Here is a 16,156-nt window from a genome sequence, read left to right as displayed (position 1 = left end):
AAGTCGGCAATAGTGGGAATAAAGATCCTTAATGTGACTGGTGTGTGGATAGGTGGAGGATGGAAAAGTTGGTTTTGTTCTAGGTTTTTTTTGTGTGTGTGTGAGACATACAATATATACAAGTTTTAAAGTTTTTATTTCATATTATAATGAAATGGTTATACAAATATCTAAAATTAGCAAACTTTAAAGTGACAGTCCTGGCACTAGTGGAGAGAATTGGTGGAGGGAGGGAATTCCACAAAATAGGTGCAACCCAAGAAAACTGTAATAGCAGCAGGTAATACGTGTGGATGAGAGGTGTAATTGGCTCACCGAAGCCGACATAAACCAGTGCATCTCGCAACTTATCGGACAATTTTGTTTTGCTTGCCTGAGGCAGGAGAAGCAAAATCCCCCAAAAGCAGTCCTTTTTACAGTGAAAACAGGGTTGCAGCTGCTGAAAACTCACTGAACTTGTGCATTTGTGGGAGAACTTGGGCTATTTATGGGGCGATCCAAGTTGGATAGTTGATTTCAGGTCCAACGTCTAGTCAGGCTCAACCACCCTAGCGCTAGTAGCAGATCCAGTGGTGAGCTACTTAAAAATAAGAACATTAACATCGTTCAACATTCAATGTAGACCATTTTTTTAATAATAACTAATTTAAACCAGACTGTTACAAAAAGAAAATTTGGACTACAAAAGGTAAAAAAAAACATAATGAAAACACAAAAACCATAAGTTTTGTTGTGCCTAATAGAGAGCAGTATTCTTAGCGGGGTATTCAATCTTGGCCTGACAGCCGTGACCCTGTCCTGTTCTCGGTCTGCTCGACTGAGAATTTGCAGGCGGGATTCAATGTCCCGCCTGCAGCGGGATGAGAAGGGGGCGTGGCCACAAGCTGCGGCCAGGAAGAGGCGAGCTGCGGCCAGGAGCTCATCCCTTCCTGGCCCTTCTCGGTACAGCGAGGCCAACTGCTTGTGAAGTCAGGGCTCGTTCTGCCGAGATCCCCTGTTCAATGCTGTCGGGGAAGACAGCATTAAATAGGGTCCCGCAGCCATCTCGCCCTTCTGGAGATGGCTACGAGAGATTGAATACCCCCCTATGTGTTAATATTTTTTAGTATATCTTCTATTTAGATGTAATAGGAAATAAATATATTTTTTCTATGTGAAAGATGTTAAAACAAATGAAAGCCTAATAACATTAATGTTCAAAAGCATAAAAACATTGTTTATAACGTTTTCTAATACATGTTTTCAAAAATGTTTCATTAATGCAAAATAAAATAGTTTAAACAAACAAAAAAAAAAACATTTTACTTAAATAACTGCCTCCTAAATGTTAACAACCGATCAGGAGTCTGGAATATATTTGCAAGTAATAAATGTTATTCAAAAAGTTTTTTTCTTTTGTTTTTTTATCTACAGGGTTGGTACATAGTAACATACGCCTTGGGTATCTACCACCTAAATCTCTTCATAGCATTCTTATCTCCTAAAGTAGACCCGTCCTTAATGGAAGATTCAGGTATGGTCCAACCTTAATATATATATATTTTTAATACATTATTATTTCACAGAGAAACCATACACGGGTGTGGTATAGGGTTCCGACAGTCGGGATCCCGACAGTCATTAGCTCGACGTCGCGATCCCGACTGCCCGGACTCACAGACAGCATGGTGAGCGCAACAAAGCCCCTTGCGGGGGAAAATAGCAGGTGGCCGTCGGGCACCCGTCTGTCGGCGTTTTGACAGTCGGGATCCCAACTGTCGGGACCGTGTCCGGCACCCACCATACACAACATATGGTACTTGTTTCCTAGCACGGCCACAAAGATCTTGATCGTGGGCATCGTGAGGAAAAATCGGGGGCCCGCGATTTTCCCATAGGGAACAATGTTAAATACCTCAATTTAGCCGCGATGCCCCCGATTTCCCATAGGAATCAATGTTAAATGGCTCAATTGACCCAAATCATCATAAGGAACAATGGGAAATGGGCCAGAAAACCCAAAAAACACAGCTGAACCCCACGATCAACGCGAACCCGAAGCGTGGCGAGTGCAGTGGTACGCGTCCTCCGACCTTTTCATACCCCCACTATCCACGTCGGCGTGGAGTTGAGAATAGAATAGTGTGGCGAGCGGACGCGGATACCTGTGAAGCCCGCGAAGGGACGCGTTTACCTGTGAAGGTATCCGCGTCCCCACGCGGGGCTCGCTGCTCTCGCCACGCTTCGGGCTCGCTGCGCTCGCCACACTAATCTATTCTCAACTCCACGCCGACGTGGATAGTGGGGGTATGAAAAGGTCGGAGGACGCGTACCGCCACCCCTCGGGGCTCGCTGCGCTCGCCACGCTTCGGGTTGGCGTTGATCGTGGGGTGGCGTCAACTACTTTTGGGGGGACATTTCACTGTTCAGGGGTGTTTTTTGGGTTTTCTGGCCCATTTACCATTGTTCCCTATGATGATTTGGGTCAATTGAGCCATTTAACATTGATTCCTATGGGAAATCGGGGGCATCGCGAGTAAATTGAGGCATTTAACATTGTTACCTATGGGGAAATCGGGGGCATTGCGTCTGGACCATTTAAACCTTTTTTAGCCGCGACCGACGCGATATTGACTTTTTTCAATGCATTTCAATGGGAAAATCGGGGGCATCGCGTCAGTCGCGTCGTATACCACTAAAAATGACACCCAATGCCCGCGATTGTGGCCGTGCTAGGAAACAAGTACCCAACATATTTGCCTGCCGCAGTCTTAAGGGGCCCATACATCTTCAGTCAATTTTCTGCTCCCCATGTTGACGATGACTGGGTCTTGTCATTGGAAAAAACAGTGAAAGTTTGCGATTCGATAATTCTGAATAGAGAGTAATCAGGATTGGCAAGCCAGGACATTTTTAACGTAGGATCGACGACGGCGAATGGGGAATTGCAGATCAAGGGGGTGATTCTAATATCCACGTTACCCTGTGTGTTCGCACAGGGGAGTAATGGTGAGCGAATGCGCATATACTTTTATGCCCATGTGCAGCCGCTTGGTGCAAGTGGGCACGGCGTACGGCTTCTTCGCAGTCCCATTCGCACCTAGCAGTGGGGCGGTGGCGAGGGGATGCGCCCATGGGGAATGCCTAGCGTTTCATGGGCCTCCTCATGAAAACGCTGGGCGTTCCCATATACATTTGGGCGGTTGCGAGTAGTTGACGAAAGCGGATGTCAGCTGATTGGCCGCTTCCCGTGCAGGGCGCCTGCAGGTGTAAGACACCAGACAGGTGTCTTACATCTGCAAGTGCCGGCAAAATGATATGACGGCCGGCGGCCAATGAATGATTTTGTCTTCGCACGTAAGGCTGCGATTGGATGTTTATGCTTAATATCCATTCACATGGGTGCGGGGATATTAGGCGTGCGGGGGGAGGGGCGGCCGTTAATGCGGGCAGTGTTAAAATGACACTCAAAGCTTTGCGGGTCAACCAAAATGATCTCCAGAATGTATGGCCCGCTGTTCTTTTAGATTTCTTTTCTAACATTCTAAAGCTCTATCGGGAAATCCAGTAACTGCCCTTTAACCCCTTCCCGACATTGGACGTACATTTACGTCATGGTCGGGAAGTACTTCCCGACACATGGCATAAATGTACGTCATGGATTTAAACTGTCACCGCGTCTATAGACGCGGTGACAGTTTGGAGATGTCTGCTGTCCCTGACAGCAGACATCCCCCCTCGCCGCCGGGGGGGGGCAGGAATGCCCCCCCCGGTCGGCGATCGCTGTGATTGGCTGTTCAAATGTGAACAGCCAATCACAGCTATTTCTGTGTTACCGGCGGCTATGCCGCTCGGTAACACAGAAAACGGTGGTGATCGGTGCTGTTAAGTACAGCACCGATCACCACCGATCCGCGGACACCCCCTCCCTCCCACCCGGCAGCACTATGTGCTTACCCGGCACCCGGCAGCCGCTCTCCTCCCTCTGTTATGCGCCGCAGCGCTGCCTCCCCCCTCCCTCCCTCCCTCCCTCCCCCCGCCAGCAGCAGCAGCACTAGGGACATAGTAAAAATGAAAAAAAAATAAAATGAAATGATTTTATATATATATATATATATATATATATATATATATATATATATATATATATATATATATATATATATATATATATATATATATATATATATATATATATATATATATATATATATATATATATATATGTGTGTGTATATACACACACACACACACATATATATATATATATATATATATATATATATATATATATATATATATATATATATATATATATATATATATATATATATATATATGTATGTGTGTATATACACACACACATATATATATATATATATATATATATGTGTGTATATACACATATATACATATATATATATATATATATATATGTGTGTGTGTATATACACACATATATATATATATATATATATATATATGTGTCTGTGTGTGTGTATATATATATATATGTATATATATATATATATATATATATATATATATATATATATATATATATATATATATATATACAGATAGATATATATATATATATACAGATAGATATATATATATATATATATATATATATACAGATAGATATTCCCGACCGAAGACGTATATATACGTCATGGTCGGGAGGTACTTCCCGACCGAAGACGTATATATACGTCATGGTTTTAAACTGTAGACGCGGTGACAGTTTGGAGATGTCTGCTGTCCCTGAGCCCCGGTCGGCGATCGCTGCGATTGGCTGTTCAAATGTGAACAGCCAATTGCAGCGTTTTCTGTGTTACCGGCGGCTAAGCCGCTCGGTAACACAGTGATCGGTGGTGATCGGTGCTGTTAAGAACAGCACCGATCACCACCGATCGCCAGCCCCCCCCCCCCTCCCACCCGGCAGCCCCCCTCACTCCCACCCACCCGGCTGCCGCAGCGCCAGCACCCCTCCCACCCCCCCGTCAGCCGCAGCGCCAGCCCCCCTCCCAAAGCTGGTGACCAAAATGGGGTCACTTGTGGGGGGGTTCCACTGTATTGGTGCTTCGGGGGTCTTGCTAATGCGACATAGCACCCACCATTCATTCCACCACCAAAAATCACTCCTTCCCTTCTGAGTCCTGCCATGCACCCAACTGGTATTTTTTGGTCACATGTGAGGCATTGCCGTACTCGGGAGAAATTGGGGCACAGATTTTGGGGTGCTTTGTATCCTTCATTCCTTGTGAAAATGAAAAATTTTGAGCCAGATCTGCATTTTTGTGTAAAAAAATGTAATTTTTTACAGAAAAATGCAGTTCTGGCTCAAAATTTTTCATTTTCACAAGGAATGAAGGATACAAAGCACCCCAAAATCTGTGCCCCAATTTCTCCCGAGTACGGCAATGCCTCACATGTGACCAAAAAATACCAGTTGGGTGCATGGCAGGACTCAGAAGGGAAGGAGTGATTTTTGGATTTTGCAGCACAGATTTTGGTGGAATGAATGGTGGGTGCTATGTTGCACCAATACAGTGGAACCCCCCCACAAGTCACCCCATTTTGCAAACTACACCCTTCAGGGAATTCATCAAGGGGTATAGTGTACATTTCAAACCCCCAGGGGTTTCACCAATTTTGATACAACTGAGCTGTGAAAATGAAAAATTATTTTTTTTTATTTTCACTGCCCAGTTGTACCACAATTGGTGAAACCCCTGGGGGTTTGAAATGTACACTATACCCCTAGATGAATTCCCTGAAGGGTGTAGTTTGCAAAATGGGGTCACTTGTGGGGGGGTTCCTAACTTTTAGCATCTTATGGTGCCTAGAAACCTACATGGTGCCTAAAAAATAATCTCATAAAAAGGAGGCTCCAAAATCAAGTAGGTGCTCCTTCTATTATGAAGCCTGTGGTTTGGTCACCGTGCACACTAGGGCCACATATAGGATATTTATGAAAACAAAAGAATTGGGGGAATCAATTTTTAGTCACATTTCTCTAGTAAAATCTACTGTATTCGTTAGAAAAATGTATTAAAATTGAAACTCTGCAAAAAAAATGAAATTTTGAAATTTCACCTACACTTTGTTTTAATTCCTGTGAAACACCTAAAGGGTTAACAAACTTCCAAAATGCTGTTTTGAATACTGTGAGGGGTGCAGTTTTTGAAATGGCATCATTTATGGGGGTGTCTCACATACAAGTCCCTCAAAGTCACATCAGAACTGAACTGGTCCCTAAAAAAATCAGTGTTTGAAATTTTCTTGAAAATTTGAGAATTTGCTATTCATATTTTACGCCTCCTAGTGTCCAAAAAAATGAAAAGGAAGTTGAAATAATGATGGCAACATAAAGTAGACATATGGTCTATGTTAGTTATTAACTATTTTGAGTGGTATGATTATTTGTCTCACAAGCAGAAAATTTAACATTTTGCAAATCGCTAAATTTTCCATTTTTTCACGACATTTTGGTATTTTTCACAAAAAAACACAGACTGTATCGACCCAAATTTACCACTAATTTGAAGTACAATGTGTCACGAAAAAACAATCTCAAAATCACTGGGATAAGTAAAAGCAAAAAAAAGTTATCCCCACTTAAGTGAGACATGTCAGATTTGAAAAAAATGGCTCTGTCAGGAAGGCAAAAACTAGCTCTGTCAGGAAGGGGTTAAGAACGCACAGTTGTTAAAGGGGGGGTTAAGATCTTTCAAATTTCAAATAGGCTGCATTTTTAACATGTCCATAGATTGCACTGTTAAAATGATGGATTTAGTTACAGTAGGAAAAGCAGAAACCAGTATTGTTTATTTATATGGCGCCACAAGGGTTCCGCAGCACCTGACAGCACACAGATGAGCGAAAAACAAGAAAATAACAAATTACAGTATAAGGCAAATTAGAACAGGTACATAATAAATAGAGATTGTTGCAGCAGGGAACAGGACACTGATGCAATTATCAGGGTGACAGAAATATATTATAAGAAAAGCACATGAGGAGAGAGGGCCCTGCTCGTGAGGTCAAAGGTCAAGGTCAAAGGAGATAGGATTTTTTCTCTTCACCCTGAGTTCACACTAGCCGATTCCAGACTTTTCCGGGCCACAGTGACCCAGCTGGGCCATGCTCCAGCCCTCGTTAACGATGTGCTCTGTCGTCAGGTTTGTTAACAACACTCTGGAGCATGCATCACCTGTCTATCTATGCGCACACACTGGGCGATATTATGAAATTATATTGATTAGATGGGCCAGGATGATCGATAATCGTTCATTATATCGCCCAGTGTGTATATGTTTTAACTTTCCATGTGCTGACTGCTGCAGATCGAATGATGGTGCCAGTATTCAATATTGCTTTTCTTTGACTCACTTTAGTGTGGAACCAGAATATAAAACGATGTACAGCATACTGTTATTGTAAGCTGTAGTCCACTGTTCGTGACCCCTGTCATAATACCCACACAGCGCTGATTGCTTTTATACAGAGATCAAGCGGAGGTCACCTCTAATATCTGTTATATCACAACAGGGAAATTATTGCTAATCCTACACAAATCTTCCGATTAACTTTTGAAGTGATTCTGTATAATTTACAGGAGTTTATAAATGTATTCACTTTGTATTATGCCGTTCTGACAAATAGCAATGGTTTACCTGGCTTAAGATGGCCATACACATGCAGATTTATCTGCAGATCTGGCTGGATGGAACAAACACCTGGTAATGGATGAGAGGAAATGACAGTTGACCATTTGCTTGGAAATGCTGGAAAACTGACAAACTGTCACTCATCCATAACCAGGTGTTTGTTCCAACCAGCCAGATCTGCAGATAAATCTGCGTGTGTATGGCCACCTTTATTAGTGTTGCACCTTATTGTCTTGTATTGTATCTGTATTATTTATCTTGAATATTTCAGTTTGCATCCAGGAGCTGATGTATAAAATGTATTTATGTGAGGTGTGAACTGATCACCAATCCAATGACTCATCACGGACATTGCTCTGATACATAATGTCTGATACCCCTTTTAGACATACTACCTGGGATTTTGTCCAGGTTTACCCGGGATTTTCAACCCAGGTCACTCCCGGGATTTTAGTAACAAACCCCCTTTCACACTACACCTCAAATTCGGGAAAAACCCGGGTATACCCCTTTCACACATAAGCCAGGCTTTTCAAGCATTTCAGTGTTTCATCATTAATATGGGACACGCCCCAGCAGCAAAAAAAAGCAACATCACATGTTTAAAACTGAAAAACCCGGGTAAACCCATTCAGACATAAGCCGGGTATTATACCCGGGAGTTAAATATCGGGAAAAACCCTGGTCAATTGCAGGTGCTCAGTATCCGGGAGTGAAATCCCGGGTATACCCTTTCAGACAAACGCTAGTCCCGGGTTTGGGCGCGTTCATGTGAAAAAACCCGGGATTTTTGCGTATGTCTGAAAGGGGTATAATACATATATGTGTTTGTATACAGATCTGTAGGTGAACAATTTGGAAGTGTTAGGGTAATGTTCTTACACAGCCTTTGTCGGCTGCAGGACATGATATTTATAAAGTACATTAACACTTTCCTGTTTTAGTTTCAAGGTTTAAACCAGTTTAAGGTACATTTCTGTTTTAACACCCGTTTATTTTATTAAAGATGAGGGCCCTTCATTACCCACAAAACAGAATGAAGAGTTCCGTCCCTTTATCAGAAGGCTGCCGGAATTTAAATTTTGGTAAGTGCTGTGTGGGGCAAATGCAGGACCTTTAGGAAGGGTTTGCAATGTTGGTGGTAATGAGTTTTCTGTTAGATTGGTATAATAAAAAAGTTTTAACTTCACTTTTTTTTTTTTTTTTTTTAATAAATCACATTTTGGTTTTACTAGTTTGATTTTTTTTTTTTTTTTTACCTACTAATTGGGGTATTCAATGTGGGGGTCACAGCAGTCGAGCTTGCTCGACTGCTGTGAACCAGTCCCGTTCTAGGGCAGCTCGACCGAGAACATGCAGGCGGGATTCAATGTCCACGAGTTGCGGCCTGAAAGTGAGGAGCTGCAGCCGGCAACTCGTCACTTCCCGGCCGTTCTCGGCATAACGAGCCAGACAGCTAGTGATGTCGGGCTCGTTCTGCCGAGATACCCTGCTCAATGCTGTCGGGGAAGACTGCATTGAATAAGGCCCGGCGGGCATCTCCGGGAGATGCTCGCCGGTGATTGAATATCCCCCTAATTGTTCTAGTGTAGGGGGAAAGTTTCCGGTGTCTGCCTAATTTTTTCACCACCCTGGTGTCCATTTGTGCTGAGGCTGATGTAAAGGTGTATTCGTAGCTGTGCTTGCACTCTGGTCTGTAATCTAGGACCATACAACACAAGAAATAGGCTTAACCCCTTCACTGGTAATCTGAGAATTTTCCGGGCTATGCCTTAATGCCCAGACTGGCAAGCCTGGAAAATTCTCAGGATTGGCAGTGTTTATTGCCGGGCAGCGCTGCTGAGTTGATCGCTGCGGTGCCGGCTTATGACAAGCCGGGTTGTCGCATGCAGAGGGCCGGGCAGCGGACATAGTGTTCAGCAGCGCTGCCCAGACCGAACACACAGCGTGGTGTTTTTTTTTTTTTTAGGTAGCGTTCCCCCTAAAACACTCACCCAGTGGGGAGCGCTACCTTAAAAAAAAACAAAAACACTGAAGGGGTTAATGCAAAGAGAAGGATGTGACAAAGGTTTATTTGTGTGTTTCGGGAAACGTAATCTCTTTTTTTTTTTTTTTGTCTTTGAAGGCACTCGGCCACTAAAGGAATCGTTGTCGCCATGGTGTGCACATTCTTTGATGCATTCAATGTTCCTGTATTTTGGCCCATCCTGGTCATGTATTTTATAATGCTGTTCTGCATCACTATGAAGAGGCAAATAAAGGTAAGTCCCAGGTCACTGTATTATTTACTGCACCATACGTTTGGCTGAAAACCTCTCACCTCTTAGAATGGTGACTGGGTTTATACATTATTCTAAAGCGGAGATGGCAATTACAGAAGGGAAAGTATATAGGGCCTAGTTCACCATGAAATTCACAATCAGCAGATTTGCAAATTGAACAATTATCGAACATCTGCGCATGTGTACCGTACGTATTTGGGGAATTGGCAACCAAAAATACGTGTGGATCATAAATACAATCCCCTCACAGTTTGACTGACAGGAAGCCAGCATTTGGGAGTGGAAACCTGACGTTTTCTGGGGGTGTCAGGCATTTCGGGGTGGGTCTCTGACTACATCGCTGACCTCATTCAGCCTGACTCAGTCACTGATCAGTAGAAGCCTCAGAGCTACTCAGATTTGCACAGAAGGCAAATTCTCTTCAATGTTTTGGGAATTACGTATGGATTCGTGAGTGGATAGCAATAACCGATCCATTCGCAATTCTCTCGGTACTCTTTACCTAGCACGGCGCCCATCGCGGGCATTGAATGCACTAAAAAATCGCATGCGATGCGACCGACGCGATGCCCGCGATTTCCCATAGGGAACAATGTTAAATGTCCCAATTGACCCAATTTTCCTGTTCAATGTCTCAATTGACCCGATTTTTCCATAGGAAACAATGTTAAATGGCCCACAGAGGCCAAATAGGCACCCTGAAGTGTGAAATTGCCCCCACAATTGTTAACGCCACCCCACGATCAATGTCAACCCGAAGCATGGCGAGCGGCGGCGGTACGTGTCCTACGACCTTTTCATACCCCCACTATCCACGTCGGCGTGGAGTTGAGAATAGAAAGCGGGCTTCACAGCTGTCCGCGTCCCCACGTTGATCGTGGGGTGGCGTTAACAATCGTGGGGGCCATTTCACACTTCAGGGTGCCTATTTGGCCTCTCTGGGCCATTTAACATTGTTTCCTATGGAAAAATCAGGTCAATTGAGACATTTAACATTGTTCCCTATGGGAAATCGCGGGCATCGCGTCGGTCGCATCGCATGCGATTTTTTTAGTGCATGCGATGCCCGCGATTTTTTTACTAATGATGCCCACGATCAAAATCGTGGGCGCCCTTCTAGGTAAAGAGTACCATTCTCTCTTTCTGTGCCGTGGCTAACTCCTCGCAGGCAACTGCAACTTCTGAGATTAGCAATCCATGCTGAAGTAGGCCCCTAGTACCACAATGCACTGGTAGTTCTATATAAATATATGCAATATCTGTTTGCCTGTTCATTGAGCAAAGTACTTTGTCAGTAAGGCCACCGTCCTGAATGCCACGTACGATAGTCACACTTGATGGTGGTTTAGATATTGGAAGACTATGGATCCATAGTTAATGAGGGGGGAAGAAGGATTTCAGGCCTTATCCAAAGTGTCTGTTTAGATAATATCTGAAAGTAAGTAAACCCTGAAAGCAGGTTGACCTGTGAGCTGTTGTTTTTTTTTTTTTTTTTGGTACTTATGTAATATCTGGGCTCCCGTTTTTCTTATGAGACCGCGTCCCCTCGCGGGGCTCGCTGCGCTCACCACGCTTCGGGCACGGTGGCTCGCTGCGCTCGCCACACTATATAAAATCAACTCCATGCGTAGTTGGATAGTAGGGGTATGAAAAAATTGGGTGCATTTAACATGGGAGCCCAGATAATACATAAGTACCTTTTTTTTTTTCTTACCTTTTTGGCATTTTATGCCTTTTTTTATTATATATCGATTTACTTACAGCTCTTTTATAGAGTCAAACCTAAATGAAATGGTCCACAAATAAAAATGTTCCTGTGAGCAGTCGTTGCAGTGTTATCACCCCCATACACTATGCAACTTCTCCAATGGGGATCCCCGTTCCCTGCCGCCAAGAGGGGGTCTGCTATTTGAGACGGTTTCACCCGATTCCTCTGCCCGATCCGCCGGAATTGGGTGAAATCTAACCCAAATCGCATAGTGTTTGGGGCATTTAGTTTGTAGGTTTCTGCTGAGTTACAACACTGACAAAGTGCAGCGACCGAAGAGTGACCTCTGCTTTTATTTTTGTCTTGCAGCACATGATCAAGTACAGATACATACCATTCACACATGGCAAGCGGAAATACAGAGGAAAGGAGGAAACCGGGAAGCCGTTCTCCAGTTAAAAGAAACTGTCACCTTCTTTTTGACTTTCTTATGTAAAAAATGAAACCAACAAAAAAACGAAAGAAAAAAAAAAACAGTTTTGAGCCACTGTATCAATGCCTTTTTATCCACATAAGCATAGATGATTTTAAAAGCTGGTAGCGCTCCTTTACTTTCTTGCTAAGGATGTTTTTACCATCACATCACAGTTGCTGTTGAGTGTATTGATACAAATCAAATTAGGCCGGTAAAGTGGATCCGATTCCGCTACACACTCTACTTAAGGCAGACCTTTGCCTTGTGTGTAGTGGAGGAGGCCATTCATATCTCAGTGATGTCACAAGTTCATAGACTCCGATAGAGTATTGTCCTAGCTACAAAATGGCCGCTACCGATGTGTGTAGCTCATTGGTCCACTTTAAACAAAATTTGCAATGCACCTCTTTATTATTTTTGCTAATATTTCTAATTCAATACATTGTGCTCATTTGGTGGCCAGAAAAGACTAGTGGTAACAAAGTCCCCCCCCGCAGTGCCTGGTTTGGCTTATTAGTCGTATGAGCGTTTTCCTATATGAGTGGTACAAGATCATAGAGCAATGATTGCTCTTTCTACGGCAGGTTATGGAATATTTTCCACTTTACGCATCTCAGTGATGATGGCTTCCATAGATACGCAATTTGATAGCACTGGAAGAGGCTGGCTTTCTCATGTCATGAAGGGGAAATCCGTCCCCACATTAAGAAAAAAAAAAGTGTGTTTTTGTTAGGTGTTTTTTTTTTAATTTGTAAATATATATTTCTGAAATGGGTGGAGGCCATTGAAATAGATTGCGCTACTTGGACAGACAGGAGATGTCACCTGTGGCCACCTTTTTGTTTGTGGCATGAGACCCCTTATTTTGATTGTATCCATCACGGATACCAGAGGATTTTGCCTGTACTAGAGACTATCGTGTCCAAGTTTTGATGGCACTTGATGCACCACTTCCCTGTATCTGCCATTTCTGATCACCGTGGTAACCAAATCCAAAATAAGTTGTTGCGGATATTTTAAAAGCAACATTGAATAAAGCTGAATGAAAGCCATGTCATTTATAATGTTTTATCGATCACTGGGAATGGGGTCCATCCACATAAATCTAACTAGAACCAGTGCAAATTTGGCCATATCATTAACCCTTTGAGTGCCAAGTGAATTTGTCAAAGTAAGTGTGAAAATTGCCAAGCAAACTTTTTTTGTCCCTCATAACGACCTGTAATGTTTACCTTTTTATATAGGAAATATAATTTTTTTTTTTTAACACTTGATTGAATTTATATAACAAATGTGAGCGACGCTGGCATTTGTGGAGGATATTTCCAACATCTCACAGGTGTTGGCACTCAAAGGGTGAATTATTTCAAATTTTCGCTTCGCAGCAAAACACAATGATGTCTGTACACCTATAGATGGCGGGTGAAGCTTGACATGCTGGAAGAATATCAGTTTGTACCTAAAGATTATATTTTCGAATTTAAAAGTTGGGCTGGGAAAAGCTTTCGGCACACAGCAACGGGAAAATAAAGCAGGATTTCCAAAGCTTAAAAAACAACTATATACCGCCAAGTAAAAGCTGATTCAATATGACAGAGTATATTTGGAACACTCACAGATATGTAACAGATATGTCCTCCTATTAGCGAAGACAACGTATTTGTTGTGCGCTGGTAGGGCCGTAGAGCAATTATACAGTGCATTCTTTACATCCTGTTCTTTTCAGCAAACCCCCTAGCGACACACTGAAAGGCCCCCTCTAGTACATGGAAACAAGATGGCAAAGCTACAAGGCCTGTCATTGTAACAGAATTCTCCTTTATAGCAACAGATACTGATTTATGGCACCGTTAATTGAGTTCATGCTTCAGCATATTATAGTATTGATAAGTTTTATATTGATTATGGAACATCCACCAAGTTGAAATGTAATGGGTATAATTTTAGGCTCGGACGTGGAACAATGTAGGGTTCTTGCTAGGTTTTAGAGCGGTTGCTGATTTAATAATTGATTAAACAAAGAGCATTAACTACAATATTGGGATCAACAGAAATCCGAGACAACCAGATTTAAATTAATATTTTTAATATACTATATTATTTATATGTTAAATAAACGGCAAAATTGAAAACTACATGTATATAAAGTTTCCAGATGGTCATACTGACTCTCCATTGCTGCCTTTTTAATAGTGAAGGATGATCTAGTAAACTTTACATCCTACCTTTTTATGTCTGAAGGGGACTAAGATGTATCCACTTAAGGGTCATACACACGGGGTGATCTGTGGTAAGCGGTGTAGGCTAGGCGTTTCCCCCTGACCTTCTCTGTGTCTTGATTGCCCATAGACACATTCAATGCGGCCGGCTAGGGGGATAAACGGCAGGGATTGCCGGAAACAAGCGACCCTCGCTTAACCCCCTCGCAGGCCGCTCACCCAATTCTACTTTCCGGGGGAACCCTCGCTATCAGATGATGGGGAGGATTCCCCCCCAAACAGCGAGGCTCGCGGCTAATACAGGGAGACCGCTGCATTTATCTGCGAGCCTTCACTTGAATACTGAAGGGTACTGAATACTGCAGGGGGTCAATTGAATACTGACCATGCGAGCTGTGGCAGCGAGCAGTCAGCGCTGCTCGCTGCCACAGCTTGCAAAAGTAATTGGCAAATGGCAAAGCACGGCGGTTATTTCCATTCACAACTTTAGCTATTTAGCCATCGTTTGTATGTAAATTTACCAATCTGTTTATAGAATCTCTGCTCCGTGGGAGACTGTTCTACTCAGACACTGATATCACATTGGCACTAAGCAGTGATAGAAAGCAAGAGAGAGTGCTGCTCTGTCCTGATTTACATTTGGTTGGTAAAGGATTAGGACAGAAAAGGGGCCTACACACGGGGAGATTTTCAGGGCATTTCTAAGCAATCTCACTAGATCCCCACGCATCGCTATCACCTGGCGATGGATATCCATCATGCTTGATAAATCTATGTAATTGCTGGTCAGGACTTGTGTTCTCACCGGAGAACACGGACCCTGACAGATCGTTCAGCACACAGTGACCTAGCATCACTCACAGTGCTCAGCACATCTCCCCGTGTGTAAGCCCCATAAGAATAATATGTATATACTGTATATCTGCATGTTTAGTCATCTCATGACAAGCCTCATTGTTAGACTTGCAGACACTGTGAAGCCATTTAAATCCTTTGAGTGAGGACGAAGACCAATATTTGCACACTAACATTAGTAAATAGTGTTTGACATTTACATGGTATAAATCTGTGAAAGCTACAAAAACTCATTCATATTGGATCAGTGAGATTCATTAGCCCTATAACGTTTCTCATAGTTTATATATACTATTTTTTTTTTTTTTAAAGAGTATTTAATACAGACGAGTGGCTGGCTGACACATATGGTAATATTCAAATATTGTGTTTCCTAGTAACTAGCTAAAAAATGATCTTGGTATCTGCAAATTAACAATCCTATTGTAAAATTCTAAAGTTCACTTTTCTTAAACTGGACTGATACTATAACGTTTTGAGTTTTTCCCAACAATACTAGTGAGCATGTTAACACTGTTGATTAGTGACAAACTGCTGCTGAATTATATGATGGGGGGATACAGCTGTTACGAGTTCTGCAAATTGGTTGCTTGTGATTTATTTTCTCTTATTTTCAACGTTTTGTTGGATATATAGAATACTGGTCACCAACAGGGAGCGTCGGCAGCCATTTTGCATGCACATTCTAAATACATGAAAATGGAGCCCATCCATGCAGTAGGAACCGGTCACATCACTGAGACATTTTATGAGTAATTAACATAAAGCACTGGCTCCTAGTGAAGGGATGGACTGCATTAAGACATGTATTGGTTTATTTACCAAAATGGCTACCTCTACTGTAGGCAGGCAACAGGTGATTTTAAGCAAAATATATATTTTTTTCTTGTTATGGTTCAAAACAATGTTTTATTTTCAGTTACTTTGAAAATTTAAATTTATATATATATATCCTTGTTTAA

General features: G+C 42.5%; 1 protein-coding gene across 5 annotated transcripts in view; it reads left to right on the top strand.

The window, feature by feature from the left end:
• The window catches only part of RER1 (retention in endoplasmic reticulum sorting receptor 1), a 46,637-nt gene extending 30,481 nt beyond the window's left edge, over positions 1 to 16,156 (top strand). For all 5 annotated transcript variants that reach the window (XM_083163324.1, XM_083163327.1, XM_083163323.1 and 2 more), the window contains exons 4-7: positions 1,414 to 1,513; positions 8,662 to 8,740; positions 9,781 to 9,916; positions 12,015 to 16,156. In XM_083163324.1, coding sequence (XP_083019450.1) covers positions 1,414 to 1,513; positions 8,662 to 8,740; positions 9,781 to 9,916; positions 12,015 to 12,104 — 405 coding nt within the window. In that variant the 3' untranslated portion in view covers positions 12,105 to 16,156. The remainder of the gene's footprint in view (positions 1 to 1,413; positions 1,514 to 8,661; positions 8,741 to 9,780; positions 9,917 to 12,014) is intronic.

The sequence above is a fragment of the Crinia signifera genome, chromosome 19 (genome assembly GCF_055691185.1).
Source record: "Crinia signifera chromosome 19, ASM5569118v1, whole genome shotgun sequence".
NCBI lineage: Eukaryota > Metazoa > Chordata > Amphibia > Anura > Myobatrachidae > Crinia > Crinia signifera.
The sequence above is the reverse complement of the archived record's forward strand: the minus strand, read 5'-3'. Positions and strand labels throughout refer to the sequence as shown.